General features: G+C 45.1%; 1 protein-coding gene across 1 annotated transcript; it reads right to left on the bottom strand.

Moving 5' to 3' along the window:
- Positions 1–15,184: 15,184 nt before the first annotated feature.
- ASCL4 (achaete-scute family bHLH transcription factor 4) lies at positions 15,185–15,745 on the bottom strand (the record flags this gene model as incomplete). Its single annotated transcript, XM_082308047.1, has 1 exon — positions 15,185–15,745. One exon carries the CDS (start codon positions 15,743–15,745, stop codon positions 15,185–15,187), a length of 561 nt encoding a protein of 186 aa, XP_082164173.1.
- Between the last annotated feature and the right edge of the window lie 773 nt (positions 15,746–16,518).

The following is a 16,518-nucleotide window of genomic DNA, read 5'->3' as shown; positions in this document are numbered from 1 at the left end:
TTGTGAGACAAATATTCGTTTCCTTGTCTCTCAGGCAGGAATTCAAACAATTTGATGATTATCAATAGCAGCCAAGAGCACCATTGCTGTCTCCTTTCCTCCCTGTTCCTCTGGCAGAAAGTGAATCCTCCGTCACAGACCGGTTCCTGGAGAGAAAAGTTCGGTGTAAGGCTGAGGCATTCGGTTACATCTCCGGAGAGCAGCTTTCTGCACTCTGATCCATCACAGACTTGTCCAGCCTGTACCAAGTCATTTCATCTTCCTATGTCTTGGTGCCCGATCTGCAAACAGGGATAAAAATCACTTCCTTTACTCTCACCTTTTATCGGTCTTTCCTATTTAAATACCAAGCTCTGATTCAGGGCCCATCTCCTTCTGCACCTACAAGTGCTGCTGAGCACAGCAGTACCTCTCTGCAGAGCCCGGCCTTGGCTGTCCCGTGCTGAGCACCAGCCCCACAGGCATGCAGCAGCCCTGCGTGCCTGTCTTCTCCTGCAGCTTCTGGCACTGCTGGAGGGATGGGTTCATTCCTGCTATGATCTAAACTGAAAGCAGAAGAGCCTGTAAGCTGTTCAGAGTTTCAAGTAGTCATTGCAAAACTTTTAGAAAAGTTTTTCATAGTCCTCTGGCTACAAAGCAGAGCCTCTGAGCTAGATCCTCACCTTAATTTCAGTGCCAGTGAGGTGCCTAAATTCCTCTGTGCTTTGAGGATACAGGACCTAGGCTTGTGTGGTGCTAAATGTGCCACCTCGCTTTTGCCACCTGCATGTGTTCACGTGCTAAGAGACAGAAGCTGAGAGAGCGTCAGATTGGTTGTGGGAATGTCTGAGTCCCACTGTCTCCATCACGATGAGGATGAAGACACAACCCCTCGTTCCAGCATACAAGACCCCACTGAGTGGCTCTGTCTAGGTGCAGCCTTGACTTCTCTTTGCAAGAGGAGATGACAGCATGAGAGCAGGCTGAATCTAGCAGAGGGGTGAAACATGGACAAGAAGTACTGGGAGGGCAGCCTGGGAGACCAGAATTGTCCTCTGCAACCTGCAGCATGCCCCATGCAATGCCCAGGAGCTGACCAAGCTGCTGGGGAAAGTCACTGTCACTCAAGGAAGTGCCCTGCTGAGCATCCAGGCTGCACTGCTGCCCAAAAAAGCAGCCATGAGGCAAGCAGATCAGCGAGGGAGAAACGGGAGCTCGTAGCTGAGTTAGTCCTAATATTAATGATGTCAACTGCAGAGGCAGGGAAGTCTTCCAGGGATCTTCCCACCATACTTCTACAAGCCTGTCTCAGCAGAGACCAGTGTCGCTTGGAGCAGGAGATTCAGGAAAAGGGGCTGGGGAGATCCTGGAGGATTTGAGTCCTCCTTTGTCTAGACTCCAGACATGTTCTGGGTGTGAAGCAAGTTAATGACATTTTCGGACATCTTCAGTTCTGCAGACATCCAGCAAAGGCTCTTGGAGGACTTCTCCTGAATGTCCCAGTGTGAGGCCAGAACTACCCCCATCTCCCTGACCTGCGAGGGTAACGTCTAGTGTGGAGTGGTGGCTGGGTTGGATGCTGAGCTTTAAAACCATAATCTGATGCAATAAAAAAACATACACTGTAAGAGAAAATAATCCTGTGGCAGTTCCTGGCCAGCTCCAGCTCCCTCTGCACAAAGGTATTAAAGCTGTGCACAAGGCAGCTTTAAGCAGAGAGGTTTCCACCAATGGCCTAAACCAGCTCCCTCTGGCTACTCTCCCAGTTAAGGCAGTTTTCCAGGGCAAGCTGGGGTGCCACGAGGTGGTTTTCCTCCAGCATATTTTTTTCTTGGTGATAAAGCATATTTGACTCATCTAGACTTCACATCAAATTCATCAGGAGGGTTTAGTTGGGAAGGTGGGAAAGGAGGGCGGACCGGGGAAAGGGACAACGTTTGACCGACATTGTCAGCGACAAACATTTTTCAGCAATGCGTGTCAGCACATGGGGTTTTGTTTCGCTTTACTTCATGAAGGACCTAAAAAAATCTGGAGATCAAACCAAAACGCTGCACTTTGGGGAAGAAAACAGTTAAGGGAGGCCTTTGGTTCCAGCGGGAAAACAAAACAAAACCAAAACCCTTGTGGATCAACCGGAAATGATTTTCTTCTTCAGTTACTTGTGCTTGCCAGGGAAATGAGAAATTAATATTGCGCCGTAAGGAGTGAGAAGAGCCCCGAGGCCTCCCCAGCCCTGAGTCAGCCGCCGTGCGAGGGCAAGCGGCCACCTCCGCCATCTCTGCAGCACGCAGGGCCCCTCGCGACGGTGTCCCCTTAGCCGTGTCCCCTCGTCGCCCGCCGCCTGCGCCCGCCTTCCTCCCGGCGCGGGGGAAGGCCCGGCCTCCATGGCACCGCCGGGGATGAAAGGCTGGATTCAGTTTGTTTTGTGTTCAACCTGCCTTTCACAACGCCCGGCAGACCCACCTCCCCCCTCCCCGTCTTTGGTGACTCATCCAAAGAATTTTAATCTCCATGGTCTGTCTGTAGTTGTAAAATATAATACCAATGGAGTTGGGCTTGTTTATCCCGAAGCCATGAAACTGTTGTCAGAAGAAATTGATACACGCTACCAAGGGGAAAAAAGTGCTGCTGCTGGGGAGGATTTGACTCAAAGACGGCACTTCAAATGGAAATTTCCCTGTTTGAAGTGGATACGTTTTTCATCTCTACGCCTGCCTTTTCTTCTACACTGCAGGAGCGAGGACTCGCAGGGTCTGTTTGCGGGAGGATTAGCTCCCCTTGTCTGCAGAAGGTGTCCGCCGCCGGGCCGCGGGTGCCCTCACGGCTCGCGGGAGCCCTGGAGAAATGGTGGCTTGGGGCGAAGGGGCTCATGAGGCCCGGCTTGGGAAGCACCTCGGCCTCTGCCCTCCCACCCCACCTCTGCAAGCCAGGAGCCCTCCACATCGGACCAGCGCTGGGCGCAGGGGATCTGCCCACATAAACACCGAGCGTATCCTAGGCACTCCAGATCAAATCACAAGGTCTTCCCCTTCCTTCAAAGACATGTGAAGCCTAAAAGAAGCAGATCAAACATGTAAATTTGAACTGAGATTAATTATACATTTGCAATGGGGAGGGGGGTGTGGGGGGAAGCCATTAAGGCTTGTCTGCATTAACTATGCCCGTGGGGGTGTTTCTTTGTCTTTGCATGCGATGATACTTCATGAGATACCAGGTCCGGTTCCACCAGATCTCTGGAAAAGCCTTAGAGGCTTCAGGAAAGTCTGCAAATGCGTTTCAGCAGGAGGCAGACAAGGAGAAGGGAAGTGTCGGCACCGCTTCCTCGGAGCACTGGAGCAGCCTTTGTTGGGTGGCTGGAGGCTACTTCTCGGCTCCCGGATTTCAAACAGGTATAATTATCACTTGGATAGGGTTCAGGACTCGGAGGGAGCTGCCAGATCTTTCATGAGGGGGTGAGTTTGTCCCGCTGAATCTAGGATAAAAAAACAAGAAAGAAAGGAGGGATATGATTTAACCATGTAGGTGATGTCTCACATCCATAATGTGGCAGGTAGAATATACTCCTAGTACTGTCTGATAGCCTGTCTTATATATGCTTTCCCTTTGGAGCATCTGTATTGTAATACTTTTATATATATAGCCTGGCTGAAATGAAGAGGTACTGGAAATTTCTCTATAAAACCTATTCTCAAAAGAGCTCCACCCTAAAAAGTCTCAGAAAAAAAAAGCATCTGATCTTCCAGGGATCTCACTGACTCTCCAAAGCTTTTGAGCTTTTTTACTCTGCCTTACAAACTGCCTTTCCTTAAACCTCTCCAAGTAAATTCTAAGTCCAATGGATTTCCAGTCACACTTTTCATGGTGTGAATGCCTTAAACCTTCAGATCTGCCAAGTTGCTTTCCTAACGGTGCAATCAAGTCACTGTCAATATTTGAGCATAAGCTTGTGGACTTTGTTCTTAGTATTAAAAGTTAGGAATAGCTGAAAAGAGGGGAATGCTTTCAGGAAAAAAAAAATCAAAGCTGCCTCCATTTTGTAGGCATGGTTCAATACAAATACATTTTTACACTATTTTCAACTGTATTCGTTCAAACTGAAAATGACCTTCAGAATTATTTACAGAATAAACATTGTCTTATCTGTAAAACTTATTTCAGGTATAAAATAAAATACATCATCCTGATGATTCCTAGACACAGGTTGCTGCTGCCATTGTCATGCTGGAGCGACACATTATACTGGACAATTATACCAGGTGCCCCTCTGCCCTGCCCCATGCTCCAAGCTCCCGGTCCCCAAACCTTGGAGCCTGCTGTAGTAGGTGCTCTGTGACATTTGCCCCATGCACGTCTGTGCCCACACTTGCATGAGGGACTTGATTACTGAACTCTTACTTTATCCCTTGCAATTAAGAATGGTGAAGAGAACTCACCAGTGACTTTCCTAGAGGTGCTCTTCTTTCCCCATGCTTCAGCCACAAAAAGTCTGGCCAGAGATCCCACTTCAGACTTCCTTCTTGGGGAAAAAAAACCCTGAGACCGTGAATGTGCCCTTAGTGCCACCTTCCTAGTAGGCCCATGTGGATGAAACCTTGGGATCCTTTCCCAAGACGTCAACAGGCATCTCCCTTAACTCATTCTAAACTCTTTTTTTCCAACCGTCCCTGTCCAGCTGCTCTCTGCAAATGCTGGCTCCACACAAAGCCACACTGGCCGTGCTGCTCTCATCTAATCCTCACTCTGCATGACCATCTCTTGCCCAGCCACAGCTTCTGACACCCATCACTCCACATACACAATAACTTTATTAGATTTTGTGGTGATTGCTAGGTGATGAAATGACCTATACTGTGACTTTTTCAACAAAGTGTGAAATGTGCTCTTTAAGACAATGACCTCAGTCCAATTCCAGTAGTTTGCAGAAAATAACCAATGCTAAAAAAGTTTTACCAAAAAAAAATTTCAAACATTTAAAAGCAACATTCTTTTCAATCACAAAGCCAACATATTTCATTCATCTCTGAAAACACTGACCATCCCTACTACAGAGTAATTCAGCCATTGCATGATGATGATATCACTGCTGTTTTTCTTGCCCTTTCAACACAAGCTCCCATAGCACATGCAGATACGACTTGGCGCCCTTATGAAACTTGCTTTTAGCAAGAATCGAACCAGCTGGTAACTGAATGAGCTTCTCAGACAGGGTACCATAAACAACATTTAATAACCTTATGCTTTATGGGCTTGTTAACATAAATGGAACTTTTGAAGGTTTCATAGCCCTGCAAAATGCAAAACTACGGAGCACGCCACACATTAACAGCAGCAAATGCCTTGCATTTGTAGAGCATGTCACACTGACGTGCAGTAGGTGCTCAGCTTTGATCTGTCCTAACAGGCCGCTTGGGGTGTGCCACCACCACTTGCATGGGGCATTGCCCCTGCGAACCGGGAGTGCAGCATTACCCAGCCATGTTGGGAGCCTATCATCGGAGCCAGGAAGCAGTAGTGACACCGGGCACAGCCTGAGCACTCATTTGGGTCTTTTTTGTGTTTTTTTGCCTGGCTGCAGTGATGGTTTGCATTAGTCAGCAGGAGGGAGCTGATGGCAAGGATGGCATCGTTGGCATGACAGACTGGCAGAGATCTCTTTGTCCCCACCACCCTCACTATACCTGTACTATATGAAATAGAATAGAATAGAATAGAATAGAATAGAATAGAATAGAATAGAATAGATGCAGATGCCAGCTCTGTAATACCAGAGCTGGGTAACATGCAAGGGCAGATTTATCTATGAGCTCAGGGGACTCAGGTGCTTCCACTCACACAGGGGACAAGCAGCCCCAGTGAGCTCATGGTAGCTCCACAGCTGCAACCAGCTCCTGGTAAAGTGGTATAGGGGCAACCCAGTGATGTTTTCCAGTGAGATGGGGCAGGATCTACTGGTGTTCCCAGCAAAAGGAGGGCCACGCTGTTGTTGAAACAGAGGGAAAACCTGGGGCTAAAGTAATCTGGGTTTATCACTCAGCTCCTGATGGCAGGTGGGCTGAGCTCTGTAATCATCCCCTCCACTCCCCAGCTAGAGCACACCTTGCTCACAACTGCTCAGCACTTCAATAAGAAATACGCTTGGAGGTATTTTGCAATGATAAATGAGAAAAGACGAATGAGAAGTGATGGTAGGCAGATAAATGTGGTGTGTCTGAGGTGCAGGCATCCAGACTCACCATCATGCAAATGCTGTGGTCTCAGTCATTTTTACACAATGGCTGGTGGTCAAATCATATTGCTGCTTCTTTTCTGATAGGGGTTGGGCTTTTTTTTTTTAATTTAAATTTTGCTTATTAAACAGCTCCCTGCCCAGCTCCTGCGAGGCACGTCTGTCTTCATCAAGGGCCACATGTAGTGTGATCAGCAGAGAGGTGTTAACAAGAAGGGATGCTAAAATCAGGCTGCTGTATGAGAAGGACATAAAATACACAGCCAGGACATGCCCCTATACCCTTGCCCCTATAGCAATAGCCAGGGCTACAGGGGCAGACAGGAGGGAGGAGAGGAAAATGATGGGGATCGATGGCAAATGGCAAAATGTAAAGAAATTGGGCATTATCACTATGATGTAAACCTATATCCACCCTCTGAAAAACACTAGCCACAGGGAACAGCCCTTCCTATAGTCCTGAGCTTGACAAAGCTTCCTATCATGACCAACAGAGCATGACTAGCCCACAGCTCTCTGATTCCTCTTTCTAACAGATGTGTTACTGTGTTGAGTTGGATGTTCATGCTACAGATTTTGTCCCTGTCCCCTCATCCCTGTTCACAGAGCCAGCGCCCTCCTTTTCCCCTGTGACGCCCAGCGCAATGTCCCCATGGTTTCCAGCAGCACTCTGGACTCCCGGCGTGAGGGACAGAGGAGGAGGAGGGAGGAAGAGCGGTGCCAGTGGTGCAACTAGTCATTTAACAGAGACACCTCCTGTGCTTGGCCTCCATCCTGCTCCACGCTCCTCATCACAGCTCTTGTCCTGGTGCTGGGCTCCTCTTACCCTCCCCACTATTCTGTTTTCCTCCTTCAGGATTAAGGCCCACCCTGCAGTTCAGCCCCAGCCTGCCCCACCTCTCATTTCTGCCTCGTGACAGAAACAGCAGATGCAGCCGATCGTGGCTAAGCTTGTGAGGGATGCCTGAAGTGAGCAAAGCCTCAAGAGGCAAAGCTGAGTCCTCCCTAAATTCATGGCACCCCTGGGCTAAAAATGCAAAGCCAGTGCTCCAGGGGCAGGAGCACTCCTCCCTCCCAGTGGAGGAGGATGAATATGCTGGGGGAAGGAGAAAAGCACTTTAAAAGGTGGAAGACACCCACATTGGCTGGTGGTGGGGCCAGGGAGGGAGTCATGCCTCTCTCTAGCACTGCCCATGGCTCCTTCTAAGTCCTGGTCCATGAGATTCGCTGCTTTGCTTGTTCTCATTAGCATTTCTGCTATGCAAAATCTCACAGCCTTTTTATATCTCCACAGGGTTTGCCTGCAAATATATTATCTTGAAGTCTTTTTTTTTTTTTTTTTTCAGGAATTAATCCTCCCCAAAGGTGTCATATCTAATTTGTTCCTATTTCCCTTGTTTCAGCCATGCAGCTGATTCGATATCAAGCAGTGTACCACATGTCAAACCCACTTTCTTTTCTCCCTCCCCCCTGCCATCCTTCCTCCTTTTCCCGTACACAAACACCACAACACGCACACCTGTGTTTGTACATCTGCTTATTTCACTTATACATTACACAGTTTATTATCAGTTTCATTCATTAAGCACCAGTGAGCTTTAACACCTCTTGGAGTGGGGATGCACACATCACATCCGCCTGAGCGTTCCCCTGGGATAAACCCTCTACAGCTGAGCCTGGGACTTCTTCAGTGCTTCTTAAATTTAAAAAAGCAACATCTAGAGAGCAGCCTAATATAGCATAATGCTGGCAGTAAAGCAAATACATAAAAAGATGTGAAAATTCCATTTATTTGTAACTACTTGTTCTCTTTGTGATCTCGGTGCAGATGGAAGAGATTGGTTAGGATTCAGTGCTGATGGCTGACAGCCCTGGAACACAAAAATCTGCTATATACGCCCAGAGCCATGCTGCATCAAAATAAAATCACGGGGACAAGCAAGGTGTTTTGTGAGCAGCACAGCAAATGCAGCTTGGCTTGGATTTGTGTTATACATTCCCAGAGTTCACTGCCCACTACCTTCCCCTCATTTTCAACCCTTCAGCCTCTCACAGTCCATTTATTCAGCTTCCCCCTCCCAAATCCAAAACTCCCTCAGAATACTTATATTTTCATCCCCTAGCCACAGTAGAACAGGCAAGAGGCAGCATGTTATACTAGTGCAAAGCACGTGCGCCCGCTGATGGCTGGCTGGTGCCCATGGGCTGGCTGACCATCAAGCGGGTCAAACTGAAAAGACAATTTAGCGTTAGCTTTCCCCTCTGTAAGGACTCGAATTTGGCATGTCTTTTTACTCCGATGGCTCCAGCCTTCATGGACCATGTAGGAATTTCATACCTTTGAGACCTCTATCTGCAGTCATATCTGAAGTGAGCCAAGAGGTCTCCAACATTTTCAAGGGGGAAACTGGCAGAGAGATGTATGGACTCTCTTTTAGGGCTTCTTTTAGCCTGGCTAAAAAAATGTGCTCCATACCAATATACCTTTTCATTTCCTGCACCTGCAAAAACATAATTGATAAAACCTGAGGACCACAGTAACATAGGCTTTATTCTTGGTGCTTCAGCAAATGCAGGCTCATTCTAAAATGACAGTGAGTCCTACAAGCCTGGCTTCAAAGCTTTTGAAAAAGGGCGAGGGAACTCAGAGTGAAATACAGGCTTGCTGGCTGCTCCCCACCCCTGTAACCCACAGTTTTGGGGGTATTGGCCCCTTCAGACATATCTAAAGAGAGCGGTGGTAATGAATCAGAGTCTTCAGCCACCCAGCTTCACAGACGGGTGTTTTGACGTTGACAAATACCCTCACTTTACATGAATACACCCAGTTACGACTGGAGGTGTAACACTGTAAAAGCAGACATACTGCCTGTTCTCTGTGTCTGCCCCAGGGATTGTGGCCTCCAGCAGTTGAGCGGCACGGGAATCTGACCCAGCGTGAAGCACCACAGCTCATCACCCAGAGCCATAAGCCCTAAGCTGGGCTCCCTCCCTCTGCTCAACCCCTATTTTGGGGAAAAAAAAAAAAAAAAAAAAAAAAAAAAATTAAAAAATTGGGAAATTTGATTTGCATTTTAAGACTCTCTTCCTGTGCGGGTTGGCTGAAAATCAGTCAGAGGTTCAGAAGCTTTTGGAGACGGGATGTCTCACACACAGAGCATAGTCTAAGCTTTGTTTCCATTGGAAAGCAGACAAAAAACTGCTAACGGGCTTTGTCTTGGATTCGCAAGGTGTGGGATTGCATGAGGCTCCTGGTCTCCCCAGGAAAAGCACAGTGGCAGAGCTCTGCTCCAGGGCTAGGTTGTGGGTACCCCAGCCTTTCCAGCTTGTACACATGCACCTACCATGTTTCTTGTGTAAACCATGACAAAAATAGGGAAACCAATCAAACCAATCTTTTCTCGTGCTTTTCCTCTGAAGTGTATCCAATAAACCCATCCTCCACACATACTTGTACCGAGTTGGGTTTTAGTTGTCGTTCATTTAATTTTTCAACTCAGTTTGCAACTGGGCACAGGTTTTTTCTTCCAAGGCTGTACCTCTCTGCCAGACTATAGCTCTGAATCTTTATTCTCACCCTCAGCCCAGACCTGGTAGAGGCAACTATCCACACCCTTCATATACTCAAGTAGCTGCCGTGGTGCTGGTTGTACCCTGCGTGCATGCTGCATGCTCAGGCCACGGAGGGACAAGTTCTGGCAACAAGGGTGATTGGTAACCAAGCCTAGGTGTGCCACCAGGTGACTTTCACACAGAGCTTCAGCCAGCCAGAAGAGCTCATTTCATTTCAGTGGGAGACTTGCTCCTGTCAGGCCCTTGTGGTAAGCCCCCAGTAGAGCCGAGTGCTACAGCACTGCAAATAGCACCTGTCTTCTTTTCCCAGGCCCACTTTTTGTCTTCGCTTTTTAAATGAGAATTTTTTGAGTGATACAAGAGGGTAAAGCTACTGAAGCGTGGATGCTAATACACGGCCTGCTGAATCCCAGAGAGTGGTAGCTTCCATCTGAACACCCACCTAGGCAAGTATCTCCTTCCCAGAGTGAACCAACAGCCCTTCTACCACCCTGCCATCCTCTGCCTCTCCCGAACCCCACTGCCACCCAAGCACAGCTGGGTGCTGGGTCCCCAACCCACCAGCTAGCTGTGCCTGCTATGCTGATCGGACCTCGGGGTCAGCGGAATAATTATACAATGTGGATATGAGTGGGTAGGGTAAAGGACACTCTGATGACAAAAAAAAGGTGGCCCTTTCACTCCTGAAAAGCACTACCAGTCTCTTGCACAGCACACTAAATGAACATGCTGGTTCCTATTGAGTTTCCAGGGTCTTGGCTCAGGGTAGCTGAGTCGTAACATTTTCAGCCAGCTCTGGGACATCTTCTGAGCAGTGCCACCTTGCCAGACTGGTGTAAATTCCAAACAAATGTTCTTGGCAGTCTGTGCTCATTTCACCAGCACCCTAGCCTGACCCCTCTCTGTATTCGATCCACCATTGGATCCACCATATGGAGATACACTGAGATATGGAGAGACACCTACATTTAGAAATACCTTCACTCCTCTAGTTTGTTCTTCCAGTAAGGGCAACTTGGAGAACTTTTCCATTGCTCTTTCAGTGGACATATTCACAGCGAGGTAGAAAAAAGTGAGCATTTATAGCAGATTTTTACTTACAAGCACATCTTCAGGTTGATGGAGAATGTTGTTCATCTTGTGTTTACAGAGCTTCCACATCTACAGCTAGACATCCTTGCAGAAGAGCTAGGTACAGCTACAGTCTTACCATTTTGCTGCTCCCCGTTTGTCTGAAACAAATTTACCTCTTACTCTGTAGCCATGTATCTATATGCTGAGGGTTACGAGTGATGAGCACCCTCTAAAATTGTATTCGCTTAGACTCTGTTTAGGAGAGACTCACTAAGACTTTGCTCAGCTATAGTGACTGACCTCAGCTAACCTCAGCAGAGCTCTCCTGTTGGTACCACTTGGGAGTCTCTCTTCAAAATGTTTTGGATCTTGTTTTGCCTCCTTCCCAAGTATGCTGGTGACAAATGTTTTCAAAGATTCTTTATTTTCATGTGGATGTTCCCTGTTCATTTATTCCAGTGAGATAAATTGGCCCTCATTGGCCCTTGCTTTACTGTCTGAACATGACTTTTCTATAGTACCTTCTGGTTTTCTTTGGCCATGTTATTGACACTGGGTAATATAACATGAAAGGAGTGTGGATGGGCTTTTACAAAGAAATCAGCTAAATAGCTATTACAGGATTAAAAGCAATCCCATGGCCAGGATTACACATCTTTAAAATGCTGATAATATCAAGGAGCAAATGGATTTGTAATTTAATGGAAGAAGAGGGAAGACTTCAGATGTGCATTTTTTTCACATTTGATAGAAAGATTAAAGTGTCTGCATTTGGTGTGCAGGAGTTTGATAAAGCTGTAGCACGGTTGCCTAGGGATATCAGCGTTCAACTTTCTTGTAAATAGTAATTGCGCCACATGGAGAGAATTCTTCTGGTCAACATTTTTATTAAAACTTTAATTCTCAGGGTGACAAGTTGGATCATTGTCTGCTTTCAAAGTCTGATAATGATACACTTTAGAAGCTTTGAAGAAAACCTTTGTCTAGACAGAAACAGCTTAAGAAAGCTTTTGAAATGTAGCATTCACTTGAAACCTTTGTTGATGCCTGTAGGAAGCACTGATCCATATTTGGGAAATCTTGAGTTGTTTTCTACTTCCTTGTGCTAAAAGTGTGCAAGAGGTTTGCATGACAACAGGAACTGTGAGAAATAAAAATGTACAACTTTCCTAAAGAGAGTGGTTCAACCTGTGACAGATTTTTCCCACAGAAAGAATTACCTTTTCATCCAGAAATTAATTTTCCTTTAAAAGTAAATTAAGCTACATGTGACATTCTGGCTTTTGCATCTTCAGCATTGAGGTTGGATTGGCAGGTATTTTAAGGACATCTCCAGAACTGTTAAAGATGTATAATCTAAAAAAAAGTAGCTACAGTTTTATTGAAATATAGACTTTTAACCAGTCTCCTTCACTTGAGGTCCAGAGGCCTTTTCCAGAATATTATTTTACAAAATCCAGGTTTGATTCTGGCTGCAGAGTATTAAGGATGTGCAACAAATAAACCAGTCCCACCTAGACGTGCAGCAGATGAGCCCGCACCTCACAAGGGAAAAGACACCCTACAGTGGCGACGGCCAAGCACAGGTCCAGGGTGTGATGCTCTCCACTTGGTCAGACTCCTGTTGAGGAACATCCCACGTGAGATGAAGCTGAAAGGGGGCAGAGCCATGACCTAGTCCACTTCTCCGGCCAGCCTAACTAGCTGATCATGGAGAAGGTGGCATGCTGCACCATCTTTCTGGGATTTGGAAATCAGAGGATTATGGCTCCTAGATATATCTCTGTGACAACCATCTGACTAAAACATTTATTTGGGGCATTATCTGATGGCTCCTGCCCAGGAAGTAACAGTCATTCTGGTCACTTTTATTTTTAGTGGTTCCGCTTGATTTGGCTATTTACTGTAATTATATGTATATTAACTGCTTTTCATCTTCAGAGTGCTTTACAAACAATGACATGTTTCACAGAATTTGTCTCAGGTACTCTGAGAAAGTGTATGTTTTTCATAGATAACAAAGATTTAATCTCTGCTTTGAGGGAGAAATGCAATTCAGGCTTACTGACAGTCAGCAGCAGCACTGCTGTATTTCCTGAAATCTCAAAACTGAGGCAGAGAGAGGTTGAATCTCTTGTCAGAGACTGCAAAGGGAAAGAAAAAAGCCAAAAAATAATGGATCTCAATCAGACATTCACACCACTACCTTGCCCTTCTCCCTTTCCTTGGATAACAAATATAAACACTTAGACACTCAAAAATGAGTGCTTCAGCTCTGGATCCTTAGAGAGAACTGTCCAGGTAACTAGACTTCTACTTTTTGGGTCCGGGAAACAGAGCCTGCAAAAGTAACAGCCCTTAGAAAAACAAAATAATCATTAGGAAAGGAAGCTGGCTACCACAGAAAGAATAAAGAACGAAGCCTGTGACTGCCATGGACGTTTTTAGCAGGGCTCCTTCAGTACAGTCAAGCTGAGCGAACAGTTTGCAGCAAGTCATTTGAACAACTCATTTAGGCTTTTTCCATTTCTGAACTGTGTGTGATTTGCCTACATGTGTTTGTTTGTTTTTCAAGGTTATTGGCTGTAAATTAAGAAAAAATAATTGGGGTCGGAGCTCCAGCAATAGCTAGACCCAGACTTGGACTGCAAGTACTTGAAGGCAGGCACCCAATAGTTAAAAGTGTATAAGTGATCAGAGTAGTTTTCTAGAAATCAGCAGCCTATTTTTATACCCAATAATTTTTATTAGATGCCCACAGCACAAACCTGCTCCTTATCTAGATTTAAGAACCTAGATTAAAAAATTATTTCATAGGTAGCAGTTCACATTTACCTACTATCCATTTTCTCTATTCTTTGCTGAAAATTCATTATTCCTGCAAACAGTTCTGTCCCATTCATTATCAACTGAAAGTGAGAAAAACCCACAGCCTGGATTAATTCAATTTTTTATTTAAATGAAATGTATGGACACATTTTGAGGTATTTGATCAGTATTTGTTCTTATTTATACACAAGTATTTTTTCAGGTGTTCAGTCAGCATATCATGAAGGAAAGAAAAAAAGATTCAAAACCATTTCACCAACGTGAGGCCAAAAAAGCAAAAGTTTGAAAGGTCTGTGGAAAGTGTGTGGGTAAGAAAGAGTTTACCCCATATTCAGAATGGGATTTAAGCATTTTTTATTTTTTTATTTAAATCTGGCTTTTGAGAGAGGAAGATTTTTGAGCAATTTGGAGAAAAATTCTCATTTTAAGAAAATATGGTCCAAATTAAACATTTCATAGATTTTGAGATAATAATTTTAAAAGGTGAATTCTTTGAAAAAGTAACACAATATTCTAAGCAAAAGGAGAAATACCTACATTTTCACGCAGATGTAAACAAACAGATACATTTAATGTTACCCTTTTTGTACACACCAGCACCTAACCATTACAAGAACGTATTTCTAAGCATATAATCTCTGACCTGTCAAAAAGACACAATATCAAGACTATTTTGTCCACAAACTCAATTTTCAGAAAAGAAAGAAAAAGGCTGGCAACACTTTTTCAGTATCATGAGTGGAGCTTTGCTTTTGAAGGTGCAGTTTTACAGAACTCCGTTTCCCTCTTCCTAGCATTGATTAGAATGAAAGTGTTAGATTTTCTTTTCCTGAAAATTATCCTTTGAATAATCACCAAATAGCCAGTGCCCAATGTATGAGTTGCTTCTTTCACTTTAGAAGATGCCATAAAAGAAATTAATTCCCAAATATAGCCTTATTTATATTAAAAAATTGTCTTTTCAGAAATAGAAGTATTTCTGTGAGCTTTCTAAAAACTTTAGGGAAAGACATTTTATCTAAATCTTACCTTTCCCAGTCCAAGTGTTTGCAACCCAGTGCATCTCAGGTTAGCAGTCAGGAAAAACAGACAATAAAACTTACAGGAGGAAGCAGGAGAAAGGGGAGGGGGATTTCCTGAAATGGATTTATCTGGTTTTGCTGTCTCATAGAGTGCAAGGTGAAAGAAAATAGATGAACAGAATAAGAGCTGAATGAAAACTAGAATGCAAAAGTTGCTTCATTTTTAGCAATCCAAATAAAGTATAGTAACATAGCTGAAGCAACCTGAGAGATCTCTGTTTGCTTACGAATCATCTTTAGGTTTTGTACAGACAACATTTAAAGTCCTCCGACAGATTGAAAATACCTTTTTTTTTTTCTTCCCCCTAGCTGTTTTCCCTTTTCCTGGTATTCATTTTCAACTGTAGAAAAATCCCCAGGACTTTAGATTTGGTTTTCAGCCGAACTTGAAGATTTCTGTCTCCAGAGAGGCTGTTTCCTAGCTGCCCATCTCCTCAAATTCACTGTAGGGGGATGAAGCTGAAGAGGTTTTAGACTCTCCATCACTGTTGCACTCCCGCGGGGGACCAGGACTGGGAGCTTCTGGGAGCTCCTTGGCAGAGAGCGTTTCCTTACTGTTAGACCCTAAGGGATGGCAGTCCAGCAAGCTCTGCAGGTGTTTGATGTAGCTTATTGCAGCTCTCAGGGTCTCCACTTTGCTGAGGCGCTTGTCAGCAAATTCCTTGGGCAGGTGCTCTCTCAGGCGTGTGTAGCCCTCGTTCACGCAGCGCACCCGCTGCCTTTCCCTCTCGTTTCTCTTTCGAATGAAGGCAGGCTCAAAGGAATAGTCATAGACACCCACGTAGCCAGGGAATGGGATGTAGGAGATGCGACCTGCGTGCCCGCTGTAGGCTTGCTCCCAGTAAGACGGGTCCAGATGGAAGGGAACCCCAAAGGGCTCTCTCAGGGGGACCCCATGGGGATGCACATGGTTGTTAGCCAGGGACATAGCTCCTGGAAATGCAATCCTGTTCAATAGTCCATCTTTCTTGCTGTCCATGCTTCTTTTTTTTCTCACCGGTGGAATGTCAGCTCCTGAATTTGGCTTCCAAGTCTTGTATCAGTCCAAGCAAGGAGGAAACATTTGTATAGGTACTCTGCCCTGCAGGCTGCAATTTCCTCCCGCGGTGTATAAAAACTTAGATCTCAAAGCACTGCTAACGACTCATGAGGTCCACTCTGTGCCTGGAAATCAGCTCTAAGCCTTGTTGTTTTTATAGATGTAGGATGCCAGCTAATTTACAGACAGGTTTTGAGGACCATCGCTCCACACTTTAAACCCTTCTTTTCCTCTGATCTTCATATTTCAAAAGATAATAAGAGGGTTCCTGTGTATTCCTTTTCTCTCCGCTTGAAATTATGACCATAAGAGTTAATGCCAAACATAAATAATCTTCCAGGCTCTTCTCATGTATTGTAATCCACAATATCGTTTGATATAATTGTCTCCAAAAGATGGGTAATTTGCAAAGTTTACAGGGATCTTCAAAGTTTTGGCAGAACTCCTCCCTTTCAGGAACCAAGGATCTTCTGTCATCTGAAAACTACCCAAAGGCTTTTCACAATGAAATCCAAAAGACAACTGCAAGCTTTGTTGTTTCGGCTGCTCTGGTCTAACTGAAACAGCTCACAAGCAGTTTGCAAAACTTAAATGGCATGTCTCTAGCTTTCTGGGGAAGCTGAGAAATCTTCAAAGGAAAGAGTGCTCTCTTGTGGTTGCAAGTCATGTCAGATCAAGAATGCATACGTGCAAGCATAAGAGGAAAACTGCTT

Source organism: Platalea leucorodia, assembly GCF_965183815.1.
Source record: "Platalea leucorodia genome assembly, chromosome: 4".
Lineage (NCBI taxonomy): Eukaryota > Metazoa > Chordata > Aves > Pelecaniformes > Threskiornithidae > Platalea > Platalea leucorodia.
Note: the sequence above shows the minus strand (reverse complement) of the source record. Positions and strands in the feature narration are given on the sequence as shown.